The 19880-nt window shown below is 44.9% G+C and overlaps 1 protein-coding gene and 1 long non-coding RNA gene across 8 annotated transcripts in view; one reads left to right on the top strand and one right to left on the bottom strand.

The window, feature by feature from the left end:
• Positions 1 to 5012: 5012 nt before the first annotated feature.
• Positions 5013 to 10004, bottom strand: LOC117001252. Of its 2 annotated transcripts, XR_004419011.1 has the most exons (4): positions 9952 to 10004; positions 6763 to 6964; positions 6422 to 6670; positions 5013 to 5761 (listed from the first exon to the last, which is right to left on the bottom strand). It is a non-coding gene; the product is annotated as an uncharacterized LOC117001252 (long non-coding RNA). The 2 variants fall into 2 exon arrangements; XR_004419003.1 differs by lacking the exon at positions 9952 to 10004 and having other exon boundaries at positions 6763 to 7934.
• Positions 10005 to 10671: 667 nt separating this feature from the next.
• The window catches only part of CTDSPL (CTD small phosphatase like), a 78160-nt gene continuing 68951 nt past the window's right edge, over positions 10672 to 19880 (top strand). For 4 of the 6 annotated variants that reach the window (XM_033052962.2, XM_033052982.2, XM_033052973.2 and 1 more), the window contains exon 1: positions 10673 to 10838. In XM_033052962.2, coding sequence (XP_032908853.1) covers positions 10763 to 10838 — 76 coding nt within the window. In that variant the 5' untranslated portion in view covers positions 10673 to 10762. Of the gene's footprint in view, positions 10839 to 19880 lie in introns of all 6 variants that reach the window. The other 2 variants (XM_042779080.1, XM_042779081.1) reach the window with 1 other exon arrangement.

Here is a 19880-nt window from a genome sequence, read left to right on the forward strand (position 1 = left end):
AAGCAGCAGGATTTCAGCTCTTTCTCTATGGGGTAGAGCCTAATTTCCTTAAATCAAAGCAGTGCAGGTCAAGCAGGTGTCCTAAGAGCTGTTTGTTGGTTTTGTCTCAGGCCCAGGCACCCTGCAAATACAGCCCAACCCCTGAGCCACAAATCCTCCTCAGGGAGAGAGCCTGGGCTTCCCCATCGGGTCAAAACCCAACTCTCCCAAAAAGTGCCATCCCTCCCTGGCTCCACCACTCCCACTTGTAGCTGGAGCTGTTTAAATACTTGCAAACAACAGCCCACATGGTCACATAAATAGCAGCTAATGGAAGCCCGAGTAATTAATTTATCAGTACATTGGCCAGCGGACTGTCTTAATTATTTAACTATTCTGGTAAAAGTTAATGCATAAAGAACCTAAACAGTGCGTGGATCTTGCACAGGGCCTTCAGCCAAAGGGGAAAATTCAGGCAGTTCACAGCCTCCCCTGCATGCAAACAGGATGGAGAATGTTCCTGCTGTGAGGAGCTTTGGGATGACTGGCCAGGGGCAAAGCATTGCAAGGGATGCTTGGGCCAACACACTGCCACACTGTATTCCAGCCTTATCCCAACCTCTAAACACCAGTTTGACTTGTACCCAGTCATAACTGAACAGAACAAAAGTAGGCAAGGAAAATATTTCATTTTCTGACCCAAGGGGAAGTGAAATGTAGGATAGCTGTCCTGTGAAGCCTGGAGAAAATCACCTGGGAACATCAAAATGCAGGTGCTGCAGCTGAACACTTGACAGACAGCCATGTGTGGAACACGTTACCCACAGCAGACAAGGAAAAAATTGGCTTGAGATATTTGTACTTCACAGGCTGATCTCTCAACCAAGCTGAAGAAGCAATTAATTGAATTAACAGGGCATATCAGTCTCTGGAGCACTCAGCACTGCTGCTGTGACAGGCCTGCTGCCCACACATCTTTATCTGAGAGCTCTGCACCTCTTTGCTTCCACTCCAGCCTCGTCTCTGCTGTGCATGACAGCCCTGACACTCATTAAATTGGTGGCTTGGGACAGGCTTTAGTTTGGGAATGGCTCCTGTGAGAATCTCAGTTCAGCAGGATCCTGCTGGGATGGCAAATCCAAAAATAAACAGGCAGAGGCTTCCCACTGACCCAGTGACCCAGCATGGGCTGCATGTTCACACTTGGCACCTTTGTCCCAAGCGAGGGCTCTGTGGCTGTGCACACTCCTTGAGCCCTTTGTGTGTGCTCTGAGTCCCCATCCCTCTGATCTCCACCACGCTTCTCCTCCTCATGGCTGGAGGAAAAAAACAGGAATTAGTGACATTGCCTGTCTTCCAGGAGGGGTGCACGATTTATTACACCACAGACCTTCCTGTGCCTTTGCCAGGGCGATTTTCAAGCTCTTCAGGGGTAGCTTCATCCTCAGACAGGAGAGGGAGCAGCCTGGGCAGTCCCAACCCTGCCAGAAATTGCCTGTGTAATTGCAGCTGAATTAATCTTTCTATGCTTCAGTTTTCCACAGGAAATGATATTTCCTTTGACACTTAAAACTGTAGATCTTTATGCTGTGGGTCACTTCCTACTGTTTTTTGTAGAGAACCCAGCACAACAAGACTAGTTTTGACAGGATTACTGAATTATCTTGATCTCACAATCAAATATTTTTATTAAGCTCAATTTCATCCTGCTCATCCTACATAAGTGCTTCTTCCTGATGCTTAGACACTTCTGTTATTTGTAGATATTTATCAGGGAGCATTTTCCATGGCCCTTTTACTGGAATACAAATTCTACAGTGAAAAGTGGAGGATATTGCTGCAAACTATTGGTGGGTGGCCATGCCTCTGGCTTTGGGAGTCACCAGAAACCAGTCAAGCAGCAGCACCTGTGTTGCTTTACATAATCAGGAAAGCAAAGTTGTTGGAGCCCTTGGTGCATTCAGAACTGGATTCCTTTTTATTACACAGGCAGCAAAAGAGACAGTTGGAAAAGACACAAATACTATTTCCAAGGACAGCCACAGAACTCCTTTAAATCATCTCTGCTTTTCCAATATCTGAAGCCCATTTTCCCAACAAAGGTCACCAGGTCTCTTTGCAGCTCTCCAGCAGCCAGGTGCTGAAGACCACCCTACATCTGAAATTCTGAGGTGAAAAACATTAGGATTGAAATGTCAAGAGTTGTTAGGAGCTTTTCATCAAGTATTTCCTATTTCCTCCTCTTTCTATGGTCCATTTTCCTTTCCTCTCCTCTACCATTTCCTCCATCTACACTTTCTCCTCAAAGCTTCTGTACAGAATTCACAGATGCCTTTCTGTCCTCTTTCCTTCACTCAAACCTCCCCACTCTGACTCTGATTCCTCCACTTCCAGCCACACAGACCACACCACATCATGGAAAATGCTCTTTCACATTCCTGAACTCTCAGGTTCCACCAGCAGCCACGTGAATGACATTTCAATTGGGAAATGGTGTGAGTGGAAGCATCATAGCTCCAAAGGCTTCAAAGAGCACCTGTGGTTTCCATGCCAGCATTTTTTGTGGTAGTCACTCACTGCTAGTAGGGTTTAGTACCAGCCTTAACCAAGCAAGCCACTTCACTTTCCACAGCCAGCTCATAATTAAAAAAGGCCAATGGACTCTCGATGATGATGCAATGATGTGTTCTCAGGTGCTTCTCTAGGCACAAGGCCAGAAGCCAAGTTACCATTTATGCAATTTGAAATGAAAGGCACAGAATCAGGCAGTGACTAGAATTTCTCATTGCAGTTCTTAATCGTTTTGACTTTATTTCTCCAACAGTCAGCAGGTTTTTCCTGTGAGAAGTCCTTTAAAAAATAAATTAGATGGCTACTTACCATGACTATCAGTTGACTCAGATGACAGGACATTGCACTTACAAGACCTTTCGTGTTCCTCACTCCTCCTTTTCTGTTTCTCAATTAGGCCAGATTCTACTGCCTTTATTCATGCTATTGCCTTATTCCATAGCTCACACTAATGATTTCAGCAGTGACTCCTGGAATAAATTACTGCTCCCATGTGCTAGGATGACCTGCAGTCCTTGCCGAGGGCTGTTTCAGGTCTTTGTCATGACTTTCTTATCCCGTTTCATCCTCCACAAAGCCAGGAGTTTCTCACAGCTCAGTTCTGGTTCCCCCAGAATCAGCAGACAAATACCTTCCCATGTTTGCTGTGCCTCACAGGAAACCACAACTGTGTCACTAACGTGGCAGGTATTGACCATTGCTCCTATTAACTCAGCAACCCCATCATGTGCCTATCAGTAAGGAGGTGTTTGTTGTCCTGTTTTATTTGTGAGAATGGTCACTGCCTCACTGAATCAGGTATTCCATCAACATTTCCCACATTTGGGGGACAAAACACACACTTTTAAAAATGGGTACCAGCAGTTGGAATGAGAATGCTTAACATTTAGAAGAACTTAAAAATATAAATCTCTAAGACTTATCAAAGCATCATGGACCCATTTTATTTCCCTCCAGTGACAGTCCAGCCAAATCCCTTTTAGTTGCTCTGGAATCCTCACTGGAGCTGGTGCACAGGGTAGAGCTTAATTATGGAGCCTCTTTCAAATCAGCTGGAATCTTTGTAAGCATAAATCATCATGCTTCCAGATCATGTCTCAGAAAGAATTACCAAGAGCATGCATGAAGTCAAATCCCCAAAAGATAGGGACAGGCAGAGTTAAGATGATCATGACCTAGTCTGGAAAGGACAAGCTGCTACACTTGATGCTACGTAGCCTCAGGGGAATGTGCAGTAACTGGTTACCCCAGTGCCTTATAAAATCCACTCTCAGGCTTTCCAAGGCTGCTATTAATAGGAGTTATAAACAGCCATGGAACCATAACACGAGATTAGCTGTTGTTATATCTGTTTCACAGATAAACTCTCTGACAACCAGTGAAACTGAAATGGAAACCAAGGCTCTGCAGCCGTACTGGCAGCAATGCTGCAGCAGGATACTGGAGAACAGAGTGCTCACAATGGGTAACCAGATAAGGGCAAAGCCACCTTTTATCCTGTTCCACTCTTGTGCTCAAGTGAAACAGCAGAACTATCAAAAGTGAAGCCCTGCTGCTGTTGACTTGTCCCACCTCTCATCGCCCATCAACATCAAAAGGTTGTAGAATCATGGAATGGTTTGGGCTGGAAGAGACCTTTAAAAGTCACCTAGTCCAACCCCCTCTTCAAGCAGATCAGGTTGCTCAGAGCCCCATCCAACCTGACCTTGAATGTTTCCAGGGATGGGGCATCCACCACCTCTCTGTAGCATGAATATGGTCTGAGGCTGCAGATAAACAAGAATTTGCACTGCTTGAAGCTGCTGTTGCCTCCTGAATGGTTGGGTTTTGGCTCTGTGCTATCGTTTGTGGAGTTTGATAGATTCAGAGTAAGCCCTGATCTGGTCTGGGACAAATCATTTGGGCTAAAGAACTTAACCTGTTGCCTTCAGTCACTTGGGTTTGACTGAGAGTTTTGTTAGAAATGTTTTTGATGTTCTGATTCCAGCTCCCCTCCAGCCCTAAGAGGTTGAGGAGCATCTTAGAATTATTTGGTTGTTTGCCAAAAAAAAAAGAGCAGGCTGTCTTCCAAAGATGTAGCACTAGCAGTTAGGTAGAACTGGATGTATGACTTGTAGGTCACCTGGTGATGAGCCCTTCCAGCCATGGGTCACCAGCTGAATTCAACCCAGAACCGAAATTACAGCCAGGCATTTTAATTATGTGTTTGCTTCCCTCTGGGTCAAACACTTTGCAGGCATCGTTTCTCCTGGGGGTGTCTGACATCTGGCACAGTCAGGCTTCATCTTAGATGGATTCCTTAATCAAAGTTTCTGGATTTGGGATTAAACACATATTGTTAATGTTAGTAAAAAACCCATCCACCTTCTTTTCAGCACTAATTTAGCCCAAGGTAAGGAACTACATTTTCTGTCATGTGCACAGCAAAAATCCCAGAATAAAAAACTCACAAGAGCTCATCATTTCCAATGTTACTTTTTCCCTAAAAATCTTTATTAGAGAGAAGGAAGAGAGACAATTTCTGTTACAGTACTTGAAAGGCAGTTTCATGACTCTTTCTCAGATTGACAGTAATACTGATTCCACCCAAACAACTCAGCCTGAAACAGACAACTCATAATGTTAAAGTTCAGGACAGTTACAGTTGACTGAAAAAGGGACTCAGAATGGAAATTGTTGTACAACTGCTAGATTATGACTTGCTGCCAGATCTGGAGATAAAACTAAAAGCAGCCATTTCTTCTGATTGATTTGGTTCTCTCTTATCCTTCTGTGGAATGACAATAGTAACATCTAAATGATAGCACTGCTTGGAGCTTTTTCTTTTTTTTTTCCCCCCCCAGGAATAAATGCATTGTATTCAAAGGCATGAAATCCTTGGAATTCACAGCACTCAGTGAAACCAAAAGTGATCAAACAAGCACTAGTTTAATAAATTCTGATATGCACATACATTCCAACAGGGAATATGCTGTGTTTTACTTGGGTAAAAGCAGAGTCCCAGCACACTTAATGCTCAACTGTTTTCTTATCAGAATCTCTTCTGTCATAACAAATAGGTCACTGTGTGGAAATCACAGCCACATTTTGAGCAGATTGAGTTAACTTTATGAATGCATCATAAAATGGGAACTTCATAACTTCCTATTGACACTGTTTTACTGTTGCAATTTAGCATTCTAATGGCACTATTTAGGAAACAATGACTGAGCTGCAATGAGATAATTAAGGAATAATGTCCATTACTTCAAAGTATACAAAGCAGTAAACAGCTGCCAAAAGTGATTAATAGCTGAGGTGAAGTTAAGACATTTAATCAATCTAATAAACCATTTATTGCAAGAATATAGCCGCTTACACTAAGTATGAGACATTTATCTTATTGATACAAACTGCAGTATTTTCCTTTCTTTAGGATGTAATATCACCAGACCTTGATTGCTCTCCCATTAAAGTCAAGGATAAAACTCCCATTGTGGGCCCAGGGTCAAGACTTCACAGAGCTGATACCAATGAAAATAAATGCTTCCTTTTAATGTAGAACAGTTCTGCTAAAAACATCCCCCTTCCTCCCCCCATTATAAAACATCCTGTGGCATTGAGAGAGGGACACATTTTAGTAGCAAGGACAAATGTCAGAAGTCATGATGAAAACCTGGATCTCCTATTAGCTGGTGCTGCAATTCCCTGCTAAGTATTGTTTTGTCTGTACCTCCACCTCTGATCTGTGACGGGGAGATGAAACCATTCCCTTGTTCCACGGGATTATTCAGGATTTAGCTCATGTAGCACACAAAGAAACATGGACAGAAGATACAGAAGATACAGTACACACTTCAGAGTGTTCCTGAAGTAAACCCAGAAAGGATACAACACGGATCGCTCTTGATTCTGTAACATCTGTCTCATAACTGGCACAGGGATGGCAGTGGTGGGGTGGAAGAGGCTGATCCCATGCCCAAGGGAAGGAACCTGTTTCTGAGGTCACAGCAGTGCTGCCAGGACAAGAACAGTTGTGCTTCCTCAGTTTCCATCCTGCTTCCCGCTGCCCTGCAAGATCCTCCTGTGCCGTCGTGTCCTGCTTTTTTATTCTCCACCTGATGCTGGAGGGGTGACAGAGCTGCAAAGGGAAAATCATGGGAGACAGCCCCTCCTGGCACGTCCTCTCACCCCACTTCCCCCTTATATATCACCACAAACAGCAGTTCCCACCTAAACTGAAGCAAATACCAAATTCCTGACGAAGATGAACACACGGTGAGCTGTTGGGCTGGAGTTTTACCGCAGGAGTTGCAGAAACAATCTCACCAGCATTAAAATCACACAGACCACATTGGCTCGAGGTGAACATTGGATTTGTCAAGCCTTGCAAAACGTGCTTTTCATCAGACAAGATGTTTCTGTCTCCTCATCCCTGCATAAAAAGGAGGCATTGGAACATGTGTTGTCCCACCACACACTGCAATTTCCCTTTCCCTGCAAAGAAGTGGAAGGTGTTCTTAGTGCTGGCTGACTCCTGAACCTGCTCTGAAGCAATTCTTTTGTCTTCATGGTAGCAGGAAGCTTCTTTGGTTTTACCCAAATATAAATATTGATACAGAAACTCATACCAGATAATAACAGAGGTATGAATTTATTGTTTCAGCAAAAGCTCCTATGCAAATGAACCCGCAGCTAATTAAAAATGCCCGCAGTGCCTGGGCGGGTAAAAGATCAAGCAGGGTTACAACATAACCAGTGATAAAGCTGCATAATAGCTCAGGAGCAGCAGGGCTAATTCCACCAGCCAACATGTACCAACTCCTGTTCCTCTGCACCCATCCAGCCTGTGAGGGACTGTTTGCAACTGCAGGGCTCTTGTCTGGAGCAGCCAGAGCCAAGCAGCAGGTTGGAACTTGCACAGTTGGATGCAATGCAAGCAGTGGCATCGCCTTCACTCCCCGTGCAAGTGTTTGTCATAAGAGCAGGACAGGAAAACCTAAAATACGAGTCCCAGAAACCTGCAATACAGGTATCTCTGCCTGTGCTGCTCTGTAGGGAGTGTTGGTTTTGGAGACAGAAAGCACAGGTAGATTTGGAATGACTTTTCCTACATTGAAAAAAACGCAGGGATTTGAAGGCTCGCAGCAAAATGTTTAAATCTGTTGACTGCAGGAATGAAGCAAGGCCCCCGAGCTGTTAAGTTATTTTCTCCAGAAAATGGCACTGCTGCAGAGCAGAAATTCCTTGAGGCTGGGCCCATAGCCTTCTTTCACAGGGAGGAAGAGTTGCAACAGAAACAGCTGCTTGAATTGCTGGAATTAAAAATCTCTGCAACCCATCTTGGCAGCTAAAAGGAATCACAGAATGCCAGAATGGCTGGGGCTGGAAGGGAATTTAAAGGTTCCAACCCCCTGCCATGGGCAGGGACACTTTCCACTATCCCAGGTTAATCCAAGCCCCATTCAACCTGGCCTTGGACACTTCCAGGGATGGGGAGTCAATGCCATGGTTTTCTTACTGTTAGGTAAAGCCGTTCATAGATAAATTTAGAAATATTTTGTTAATGCAAATGGTCAGTGGTTTCCTCTTCTAGTGCAAAAAGAAAATAGTTGTAACCAATATTACTAAAATTCTTGTTGCCTGGGTCTATGTCAGCTATGGAAGCCTTTTCCCCATTTATTTAATTATTATAAAGTTATAGCTATCTTTAGTGTAGCAAAGTTGCAACAGAGGCTTGATTTTTTTTTTCTAAGAGGCAAAGGGAGTTACAATTCCTTATTTATGTTAAATACATCATGCTTTTTAGAAGGTTTTCTCTTGGTTTTACACTCTGGCAGCCCCCAAAAAGAGCCCTTATTTCGGGTGGGTTTCCCCATGTACTTTCCCCACCATTGGGCCCAAGGTCCTGAGTAATGCAGGTACCAACGAGGATGGGAGCAGGACAGGTACAGCACAGTTTATATCCTCATGCACCAGCAAACAGCAGCTGGGAATTCCTGGAAAAACAGACCAGGAAAAACACAAAAGGTGTTTTGTGTGAGAGAAGCAGCCAAGCCTGCCATCAGTACCTTTGCTGTACAAGAGGGACATGGGGCTCATGAGGTGGGTCCAGCAGAGTCTAAGGAAGATGAACAGACTGGGGCATGTCTCTTATGAGGAAAAACAAAAGGAGCTGAGGCAGAGGAGGTACTGAGAGGGGAACATCACCAATGTGTGCAGCACCTGCAGGGAGGGTTCAGAGCACGGACCAGGCTCTGCCCTGTGGAGTCCAGAGGAATGGGCAGGAACTGGCCCCAGAATTTCCCCCTGGACATGAGGCAGAATTTGTGCAGTGAGCAAGCCCTGAACTGATTATCCAGAGCGAGTGAGGAGTGTCCCTGCCTGGGGACATTCCAGAACCGTCTGGACACAATCCTGTGCCGCTCTGGATGGCCCTGCTGGAGCAGGGACGTGGGACCAGATGAACCACTGTGGCCACTTCCAGATGGAGCGATTCTGTGATTAGAGCTACACACTGCTTCTGAAGAAGACACCTGTAAAATACTCCACAGTCGGATGGTTTGTACCTGTTCATGAACACATTAACACCCAGGTCCAGAGGAGGGAACAGAGCTGGGGAAGGCTCTGGAGCACCAGGAGGGGCTGAGGGAGCTGGGAAGGGGCTCAGCCTGGAGAAATGGGGGATCGGGGGGGATTTGTGGCTCTGCACAGCTCCCTGACAGGAGGGGAACCTGAGGGAGCTGGGAAAGGGGCTGGAGCACCAGGAGGGGCTGAAGGAGCTGGAAAAGGGCTCAGCTGGAGAAATGGGGGATCAGGAGGGATTTGTGGCTCTGCACAACTCCCTGACAGGAGGGGACAGCCAGGTTTGGGCTCTGCTCCCGGGGAATGGGGAATCGGACAAGAGAAAACGATCTCAAGTTGTAACGGGAGGTTTAGGCAGGACATCAGGAAGAAATCCTCCACAGAAAAGTTGATTAGACACTGGAGATCAGAAATAGGAACGCCCCAGTGAGGTGGCGGAATCACCATCCCTGGAGGGGACCCGCACCTCATGTTTTAAGGAAAGCCCGCACGGGGCACTCAGTGGCTGACACAGCGGCGATGAACTCGTTGATCCCGCACCTCTTATCCCACCTAAACAATCCCGACTCCGTGATTTATTTTTTCCCGCCCAGCCCGAGGCGGGAAATGGCGGCCGGGCCCGCCCCGCGCCCTCACGGCTCCGCGGCCCCGCCCACCGCCTTAAGCCCCGCCCCTTCCCACCATCACCACGCCCCCTCTGTGCTGTGCCGTGCGCCCCGCCCCGCCCCGCCCCGCCCCGCCCCGCCCCGCCCCGCCCCGCCCCGCCCCGCCCCGCCCCGCCCCGCCCCGCCCCGCCCCGCCCCGCCCCGCCCCGCCCCGCCCCGCCCCGTTGTTTACCGCGCACCGCCGGGCGCTGCCGCTCCCGCCCCTCGCTCCGGACCCGGCGCGGGGCGGGCCGGGCGCGCTCACGGGCTCGGGGCGCGGCGGCGGCGGGCGGGTTGTGGCGCAGCGCGGGGAGCGGCTCGGCCCCTTTCCCCTCCCTTCCTCCCCTCGCGCCGCGCTTCCCTCCGCGACCCGGGAACGGGGGGAGGAGGAGGAGGAGGAGGAGGAGGGGGCGGCCCGGCGTCGCTCCGCCGAGCGCTGCCCGCGGGAGGAAGGGGGCGCGGGGATGAGATAAGCGCGGGGGCGGGCGGCGGGGGGGGGTATGTAGGGGCGGCTCAGGTGGATGCGGGGGGCGGCGTGAGGCCGCGGGGGGAGGCGCGGAGCGGAGGGACGGGGGCTCTTCCCCCGCCTCGGGAGGCGGCGGGGGCTCGGGGGGAAGCGCTCGGCGGGCTTCCCGGAAGGGTGAATTGGATTAATTCTGGTTTTTTTTTAAGGGGGGGGGTTTGCGCTCCTTCCCCCCCCCCTTCGCCGTGCAGAATTGGCGCCGGTAGGAGGCCGCGGTGCCTTCGCGATTGAGGCTCTTCCCACCCCCTTCCCCTCGGTTTCGCTCCCGGAGGTGTTGCTTGTTGAGGTTTTGGTTGTTTTTGTTCTTTTTTCGATAGTTTTTATTTTTTTCTTCATATACAAGCCTGAGTCTTGATTTTTTTTTTTTAAAAAAAAAAAAAAGAAAACAAACAAACCCGCTCCCCCCCTCCCCCCCACCCCCTCCCGCACACAAGCCTGCCTCTGAGAGGGAAATAGCCAGGTGGAATCTCACTCTGTTTCCATGGACAACCCGTCCATTATCACCCAGGTGACTAACCCCAAAGAGGAGGAGATCCTGTCCTGCACTCAGGATAAAGGTGAGCTGCTTTCTATCTTGCTCCATGATTTTTTTTTTTCACCCTCTGTGTGTTTAAAAATGCACGTAGTAGCAACTCGCATTCTTCGGTGACTGTATAATTCTCTCTAGGCTGCTGGGAATAAAGGAGGGCTTGTTGGGTTTGGGCTGGTTTTATGATTTGTTTTGGTGTTTTTTCGTTTTGGTGGTTTTTTTTTGTTGTTGGATGGAGGTATTTGCGTGAAGGGTCTCTGAAACTGCTTGCTGGATACAGCTGAGAACTTGTTCAAAGTGTTTAAATAGCGAATTTCATCAGGCAATTTTAAAAAAGTGCTTTTTTTCCCCAAGGTTTGGGAAGGTAACTTTCTAAGGTGGTCACTGTGCAGCTAGTGCCCTGCTCCAGGGAAGGGATACCTGTGCTGGGTGTGTTGGAAGGTTTTGAAATATCCGCTGTACAGATTTCAAATTCTTTTTTTCCCCCTCTCTCGATTTTTTTAAATTTTATTTTCAAACCAGATTTCTTTGCTGTATTCCTCCTTGCCTCCCATTTCAGAATCTGTGCAGCTTTCAGGTTTGTTGGAGGTCACTTGTGCTTCTCAGAGACAGCCTACTTGTAAAAGCAGGCTCTGTTTAACTCCTTAGATAAATAGTTGTTGCTTGCGTAAGGCATCACACTTGGATTGGGTTTTACTCCCAAATGAGATGGATCCAGCCTGGCCAAAGGAGCTGCTTCCCTCAAAAGTCTGGGTGGTGACGAGTGCCCTTAACCTTGTTTGCTTTCAGGAGCTTGGAGCAGTCTTGGGGCTGTAAGTGGTTGTCTCCTTGTGTCTGGTGGATGAGCAGGAGGGTTCAGGTTCTGGGGGCTTGTTCACACCTTTGAGAAGTTATTTGGATGTCTCTTTTGTGCCTTGTTACAGTGCTGGTAAATAGGGGAGAAAGGGCAGGAATTAGAAATAAAGAGTTATGTCCGTGTTCCTTGGTAGGTACAGTCAGAGCTCTGAGCAGTTGTCTAAAATGGTAGCTGGATAGATCTCCCCCTGAAATGGATGGATGGATTTAGTGCCCAAAAAACTTGCATTTTTGTGTGGCTCAGCTTGGAAATAGTGAAGGTTCCTGTGTTGTTTGAGAAGTTGCTCCCAGTTACTTTTGATTGTAAGGCCATATGTGAAATCTGTCTTGTTTCACTAGTGCTGACTGCAGAAGCATGGAGGTAGATTTGGAAAAAAAAAAGCTATCAGGTTTGGGGGGTGTTTGAACAAAAAATTATTTATTTTCAGCTTAGGAGCATTTATGTAACTCTTTAATTCCTATTTCTCATGAGGTGGTACTTCCACCACGAGGCCTGGTTTGGCTCAGGAGATTTCTGATGCTTTCCTTGGTTTTGGCGATGTGGAACGTGGGGTATCTACAGTAAATAAAGTACTGTGCTCTGCCTGCCATGTCTCCTGAGACCTGGTTTGGAGCAGACATCTGTGATCCTGTGCTCAGATGTTGTGGTTTTAATGGCCTATGTTATTGTATGTAATGGAAGGACTTCTTTAATATTTGTAGCAGCTGCTTGAGATTTTCGTGTAAAAAAGCCAGTTGAGACAAGCAGGGGAAGGTTTGACAGCTCAGAATAAGAGCAGGCATCCACATCAAACAAGTGGCTTCGGAGTCCTCGGCAGAGAGAGTGAAAATATGCATCTAACTTGCATAACTCTGCAGTAACTTGCATAATGTGCATTGTGTTCTTGCTATTGGTTTGTCTTTGGCAGAAAATCGTGATGGTCTTCCTTGCAGAGAAGGAGCTTTTCGTGCTTTGTGTTGGCTGGGCTGGGCTGGGGGAGAGGGGAAGGAGGGGAGCTGGAGATGAGGAAACTCCAGCGTCATCTTCAAGCAGGAGGTGAATTATCTTTTCAGCTTTTTGGGTGGGTTTTTTTTTAAATGTGGTTACATTGCCTGCGTTGGATTGACGATGAGCTCTGTGGTAAGACTTTGAAATCACTCCAGAGCAACTTTTTGCAGCGGGAGAAGTGCGGGTCTGTGCGTCCTGGGCTCTGGAAGGAGAAGAGAGCTCTGCTTGCTCCAACCTCTTCCACTACAGGTTTTCCCAGTGCTCGAGGTATGGAGCTTGTGGGAACCCCTTGCTCTACCTGCTTCCCTGGTGTGGCTGCACATCCCATTCTCTGTCAGCTTTCTGAGAGGTTTTAGCAGAGCCTTTAGGTTTGGTGAGCTGAGAGAGGCACAGAAAAAAGGGAATCCAGATAAGGGAGGCTGGTGCTCAGTGAGTCTTTGCTGCTAATTCAGGTTGAGCTCGGTGTATCGGTACAAAATGGCTCACAAATGTGTTAAGGCATAATGAATTAACTCTCTGTTTCGTGAAATCCAGAATCAGCTGAGCCTGAATTCTGGAATTCTGTGATACGGTGAAATGCAGCAGCACTGTGCTGTGTGAGCCAAGGCTGTCCAGTTTAATGAAAAGATGTTTTTTTTCCCTCTGAGTTTAGCATTTGGCTGCAGAAGTAAATTCCAGGGTACTAAGTGGCATGTGGTGGCTTTGGGAATGGGGATTTTCTTAGGGTTGTCGAGACCTTGTGTTGGTGTTTCTTGTGAAAAAAAGGAAAATATTTTGTTGTTAAGCTGGAGAGAGGCAGTTCCAGAGTAACTAAGCAGCTGCTAAATAATGCATGTGTATACCTTCAAGGTTTTGATTTTTTCCCAAGATTTTTTTTTAAAGCTTTTAATCAGATGTGAGACCAGCATTTAGCTTGATTTATTTTTTAAAAACGTATTTATTTTTCAAAAGGAATTCGATGTGCAGTAGAGGCTTTTGCCAGATTTCTCCTGTGTGAGGGAATGAGGTTGGCAAGAAACAGAGCTGGTTCTCTGGTCCTGGGGAAGTTGTGTTTTTAGGTAAATACAGTGTTTTACAAATTAAAATGCTCAAGCATTTTCTAGCTAGTCCAGGTGTATTAAAAAATAGCTTTTGAGATAAGTGAAACTATGGCAACTTGTTAAGGGGGAGCTTATAAACACTAAGAAGGATTTGTTAATGTTTATTTTTTTAAGAAATAGCGAAAAATTTTGAAGGTGGAAAAAACCAGGTCTTGGTATGTGAACCATTCCCTAATATGTTGCCACATGGTGGTGCACTGGATTTAGTTGTCTGTCAAAATGAAAGCTGAGCATGGAAGGTTTGCTACAACCATATTTTATTATTATTATTATTGTAATGTTCTCAAATGCCTGTGGTGTTGGTGCTGCTGGTGGATTTTGGTCCCTCTCTGTGTTGTTAAATTAGTTCTGGGGAATAGAAACTTAGATTCTCCCAACTGGAAGTGATATGGAACTGCCTGGAAATACTAAATTCAGAGAATTTAATGCCCTGTTAGTTTTTTAAGTAACAGAAATAGTAATTATTTGCAGAAGTATTTCATATTGTGGTCATCTGGCACATCTGGAAATTGGGAACATTAAAAAACTTGAAGCTAAAATGGAGAACTAAGTATGTGGAAAGGGGTTTGTTTTATCAGGAGTAAATGTGAGCAACTTAGAAAAATATAAATAAAAAGTACGAAGGAAAACTGGAAGTTGGGATCTCTGTAAATCAGTACAGATGAAATCAACCAGTTATTTTTTAAATTTACTCATAGATATCTAAGGTAAAAGCTGTATGGCTGAATGTATAGAAAACTGAGCAGTGCTGACAGAGCTGCTCTGAGTGTCACATGGAGTGTGGTCACAGATGGGCAACAGGCATTCAGTCCAAAGCAATGAATTTCCCTTTTTTTACCTGCCTGCATTAATTTGATCCTCATAAATGATGCAGATTCTTGGCTGTTTCCAAGTGCCAAGTTAAATAGCAGTGAAAAGCAGTCCAGTCCTTCAGGTACCTCCTTCAGGCTGTGCTGGTTTGTTTTCTGTCTCTGGATACATCTTTCCTGACTTCTGTAGAATTTCCCTGTCAGCTGAGTGTCTGTTTTCAGTTATTTAGAGCAACAGAATGTTTTAGTGTCCCTACAGATGTGAATTGTCTTCTGCAGTAAATTACATGAAAAAGGTTCACAGTGGAACCTGAACCATTTGAGTTTTTTGGTTTTTTTTAAATCACAGAGTGAGTCCCTGAGGATGTTTTCACAAACTTTTTTTGCCTTCTTTTCTTTCAAATAGAGTTGGAAAAAACAGCAATGAGAGCAATACTCATTATAATTTTATATAAGGAGTTCTGAAGATCTCAAGTTAAAAGCCAAAATAAGTGTCTTTAATTGTGTCTTCAATAAAAAAAAAGTTTTGAATATGGCTGAAAATACTCTGAATGTACTTTTTTTGCCATTACATCACCAGGATTCAGAGTACTCAAACACTTGAACATATGTTAATGATCCTGAGACATTGTCTCAACAGATTTTTATAATATTGACTTCAGAATTTCAACACTAAAGTTCCATTTAAAGAGAAGGGGGGAAAAAAAAAAGGTGGAAACCACTCCAGCAGTCCACTGGAATGTGAATTGCTCACAGAGGGTAAAATTTTAAATCATTAACTAATGACATAGCTGTTATATGAAACCAGAGTAGCCATACAGTAGGTTTTATGTTCCAGGCAGACTGTAGTAACCTGTAGTAACCCAAGATTTGATTTAGGGTCCCAGTTAACAGGCAGAAGTGGACTGGCAGATGGAAAATAATTTGCCTGAATATCATGAATTCAGTCAGTCTGTAACCTCTGCAGTGTGATCATTTCTTCACAGTGCTTGTTGTCACCTCAAATTCATGCTGATTTCAATGCAGTGATTTAACTAAAGTGTTCAGAAGTTTAACATGCCTTTAAAAAAAAAAAAACTCAACGAAGTTGACCTACATTTTGTTAATTCAGTATTCAGAAATGCAAATAGCATTTTCTGACATAATCAGTAAAATGCGGCGTGATCGATGCCACGCTTCAGCTTTCAGAGTTTAAGCCAAACATTCCAAATAAGCCTCTGGATAATGGGTCCATTTTGGTTTCTTTAAAGGGATAAAAACTGAAAGGCTGAGAAGGCAAAAGGCCAAGAGAAATGGAACTCCCAGGCTTGGTCAGTGTTGGGAAGGATGTTCCTGTTGCCCTCATGTGGGAATCTTGTTCTGCCATCATGGAACGTTGAATTTATGAGTTTGACTGTCATGTAAAAGTTGCTGTTCTGATGTGAAAATGGCTGTAAGTTAGATCTGTCCCACAGTTTTTAGATATGTCAAATCTTGGCTATTCCCTCTGTAAGCAAGTGCACTTTTGTTACCCACTGAATTTTGAATTGTTGGCGATGACCACCGTGGTTGGGACTCAGTATTACATTTTCAATTAAAAATCCAGTTTCAGGCAATCCTGGATAAGGAATTGATAACTTAGGGGTTGAATTTGTCCATTACTCATGCCCAGCCAACAGAGATTCAGACAATTGTATTTCAAGATTTTTTTGTCCACAAGATCTAACATTAAAAAAAAAAAAACTAGGGAAAGCAAAGAGAGGTCTAATGATCTCTGTTCTTCTTTTGTGAATCTAGAAAGGAAAATGTGGCTCATCCCTCTCTGAGGGGTATATCTTGCAGGGAGAGCAGTGAGAAATGTGGATATATGTAGGGCTAGGAATGGGCAGAGCAGGAAATCCTGATTTTTGGGGCTGTGGAGCCCAGGCAGAGGATGGTGGTGGGACAGGGAATAGTTTTGGTGTTTGGGATGGGCTCCCAACCTGCCCTGTCCATTGGGTGCTCCCCAATGAACTCTGAGTGTCTGTGCCCACCCATTTGGGTGGCTTTGTGTGTCCCCTTGTCCCAGCTCAGAATTATTTCCAGAAAGGGATGGAATCTTCCAAGCTGAAACCAGAGAAGGGCTGATAAAACCATAAGGGGCCAAGCCTGTTTGGATGCTTATAAATACCACATCTGGATTGCTGGGGAGGATTGTAAACCACCCCCTGCCTCTCAGCAGTGGAAACCTGGCTGGAAAAATCTCCCAGGAACATTCAACAGCATCTCCTAAGATTCCATGAGTCAGTTCTAGTGGATATTCCTGCCCCAAGCAGCATTTCCAGTGCTCAGCTCAAACAGGGTGACATCTCACTGGGTTTTGTTTGCTGAACTCCCAGAGCTTTAGGCAGGCACAAAGGAAAAAAAAAAAAAAACATTTTGTGCTTTAATGTCATCAGACACTTTCAAGAATTTCACATTGGAAATGTTAATCTTCTATAAATTCTGCTTTTGCTGGAGTTTGTGGGGAGCTTGCTTTATTTTTACTTGGAGAGGTTGAGGCATAAAATGGACATGGGATGGGATGAATATGGAAAGCATAAGTAGCATCTAAATAGATCTGAGTGAAAATATGTTCCACGTGATCTGCTGTGGTATAATTTTGGCCTTTTTTTTGTATTTCTGGAATGTTTACTGTAAGACAAGAAAAAAAATAATCCAAGAGTCTTACACAGTCCAGTCCTTTCAGTGCCAGCTGCTGCTGTGTAACACAGTAAAAATATCAACTTTAACCAAATGAGCAGAGAAAGTCCTGCTCTAAAGCTTGTAGGCTTTATTCAGCTGTTATCAAAATGATCACTTGCAAAGTGCCACTTCTTGTTTTCTTTGTATGAGATAATAAAGTATGATTTGTAAAAAAAAGAACCCAATTATTAGAAGTGATTGGCTGCACTAGAAATGAGAATTCTATTATCTAGAAAATTTATGGTGAGTTAAAGCTGAATAAATATATGATAGATTTGGATTCTAAGGGTGTCAGGGGATTTTTTTGGATGGGATTTTTTTCTTTACTTGTTTTTTCAAGAAACTGTTAGTCTCTTCTGAATGTTTATTAATATATTTAAAGCCTGACAGATGGGTAAATAAGACTCTTCAGGACTTATTTTGTACAGAGGAGCAGCCCTAAATAATGCATCCATTATTTGATGCGTCTGATCTGTCAAAATCTAACACGTATGTAACTTTTAAAATGTTTCTAAAATATCAGGACGGGCTTGTAGGAGGCAAATAATTCATGAATCTCAGCCTGCAGTTACAGTTTGCATATTGTGGATATTGTTTAAAGTCAAGTGAGTGGCTGGCCAGTTGTTTGCTGCCACTGTTGCAAACCTTATTTTCCTGGTAGCAAGTGAAATATTGATTTTTTTACTCACTGCCATGCTCTCCCCCACCCCCTCAGCTCTCTGCTTCCTGACTTGTCCTCCAGGATTCCCAGAGGAATTGGCAGTAAAACCAATCTTGCTGTTTCCTGGCCTGCTGTAATCAGCAGTAAAATTTGAAACTTTCTTGTTTATTTGATGATTTGCAAAGCTTGGCCGTTCCCTGGTGTGTGGGACTCCAGGAGCCAGAGGGAGGGATGTGCTTCCAGCTCCTGAGGATGAGTTCTGCCTTTGGGACCACTTTGGGCTTGAGAAATCATTTTCCATCCTCATAATCACCATAAAGAAATTCTGCCACAAAATTGTGGACACGGGTAGAAGAATCCAGGTGTGATTTTTTTTTTTGAAGCAATGATAGTAAAGAGTAAATTTTATACAAAGTCTTTCTGAGCGTGAATTTAACAATTGGCAGACAGTGCTGCTTTATTTCTGTCCACAAAAGCTGTCTTGTATTTTCATGCCTGAATATTTACATACTTGCATTTGTTACCCATGAGTGCCTGTGCATGTGGTTAGCAGGGATCTGGTTACAGGAAATCTTTCACAGGATCACAGAGTGCTTTGGCTTGGAAAGGACCTCAAAGCCCATCCAGTGCCACCCCTGCCATGGCAGGGACATTTCCACTGTCCCAGGCTGCTCCAAGCCCTGTCCAAGCTGGTCTTGGACGTTTCCAAGGATGCAGGGACAGCCACAGCTTCTCTGGACACCCTGTGCCAGGTTCCCACCCTCACAGGGAACAATTTATTCCCAATATCCCACCCATCCCTGCCCTCTGTCAGTTTGTACCTATTCCCTGTGTGCTGTCCCTCCATTCCCTGTGTGCTGTCCCTCCATCCCTTGTCCCTAGTCCCTCTCCAGCTCTCTTGGATCCCTTCAGGCTCTGGAAGGGGCTCTGAGCTCTTCCAGACCCTTTGTTTGGTTCTCCAACTCTCAGAGCTTTTTTGTGGCCTGATGTTTCTCCCTTGGTGAAGCTCAGAATGGTGGATGCAGATTTTGAAGTTGGTTTGCCAGTTTTTCCTGGTGTTAGTCAGATAGAGGCATTCTGCAGAGGAGAGGTCAATAGTGGCACATTCCTAGAAAATATTTAATCATTTATATACTTGCTTCAGCCAAGCACAATGAAAGGTCTAACATTTACCACCTGGAGAGAAAGGTACATTTATAAAATATCTCATTACATGTTCACAAAGCCCTTAAAAATTTTTAAAAATGAGCTTATGGGACTTCTTTTAACTAAAATTGGTTAAAGATCCACATTAACAATTTGATGAATGCAGTGTAAAGTGAAGCATTTTGGGGAAAGCACTTCAGGTATGTATTTCACAGGGATTTTTGGAATTAATCTTTGACCTTTTGGGGTTTTTTAAAATTCTCTCTCTTGCCTTGTTTTGCTTTCTTGCCTTTTTATCTTCTGATCAGAAGGTCTGGAGTGCAGCAGCTGCCTGTTTGTGCTGTGATGCTGTAGAAGCTCAAGGGGCTGATGTTTGGTGGCTGTGTCCAGGGATAATTCAGTGTGTCAGTGCTGGGTTAATGTTGGACTCTCTCAGATCTTTTCTTTGTGATTCCATGAGAAGCTGTAGTGGATGTTTGGGCTGAGGTGCTGCAGTGAGGAGGAACCCTGGGCCAGGGTGGTGTAGGAGCTGTCTTACAAAGAAACATATTCTGTGAGTTGAAATTTAGGAAAACAAAGGTCTTTTATCACCTCCAGTGAATGTTGTGCTGTATTTAAAGGGAGGAGAGGTATGAAAAATAGCCAGAATAATACAGTAAGTACTCCAGGGCTCACTTCTCAGCGTGGCTTCAGGATGAAAGGCAGAATGTCCCATCTGGGTTAAAGGAAATGCTTGCTCCTGCATCATACCCATGAAGAAATGGTTCCAAAATTGTTTATCCTAAACAGGATTAACTGGCAGCAATTT

This window comes from Catharus ustulatus, chromosome 1 (genome assembly GCF_009819885.2).
Source record: "Catharus ustulatus isolate bCatUst1 chromosome 1, bCatUst1.pri.v2, whole genome shotgun sequence".
Classification (NCBI taxonomy): domain Eukaryota; kingdom Metazoa; phylum Chordata; class Aves; order Passeriformes; family Turdidae; genus Catharus; species Catharus ustulatus.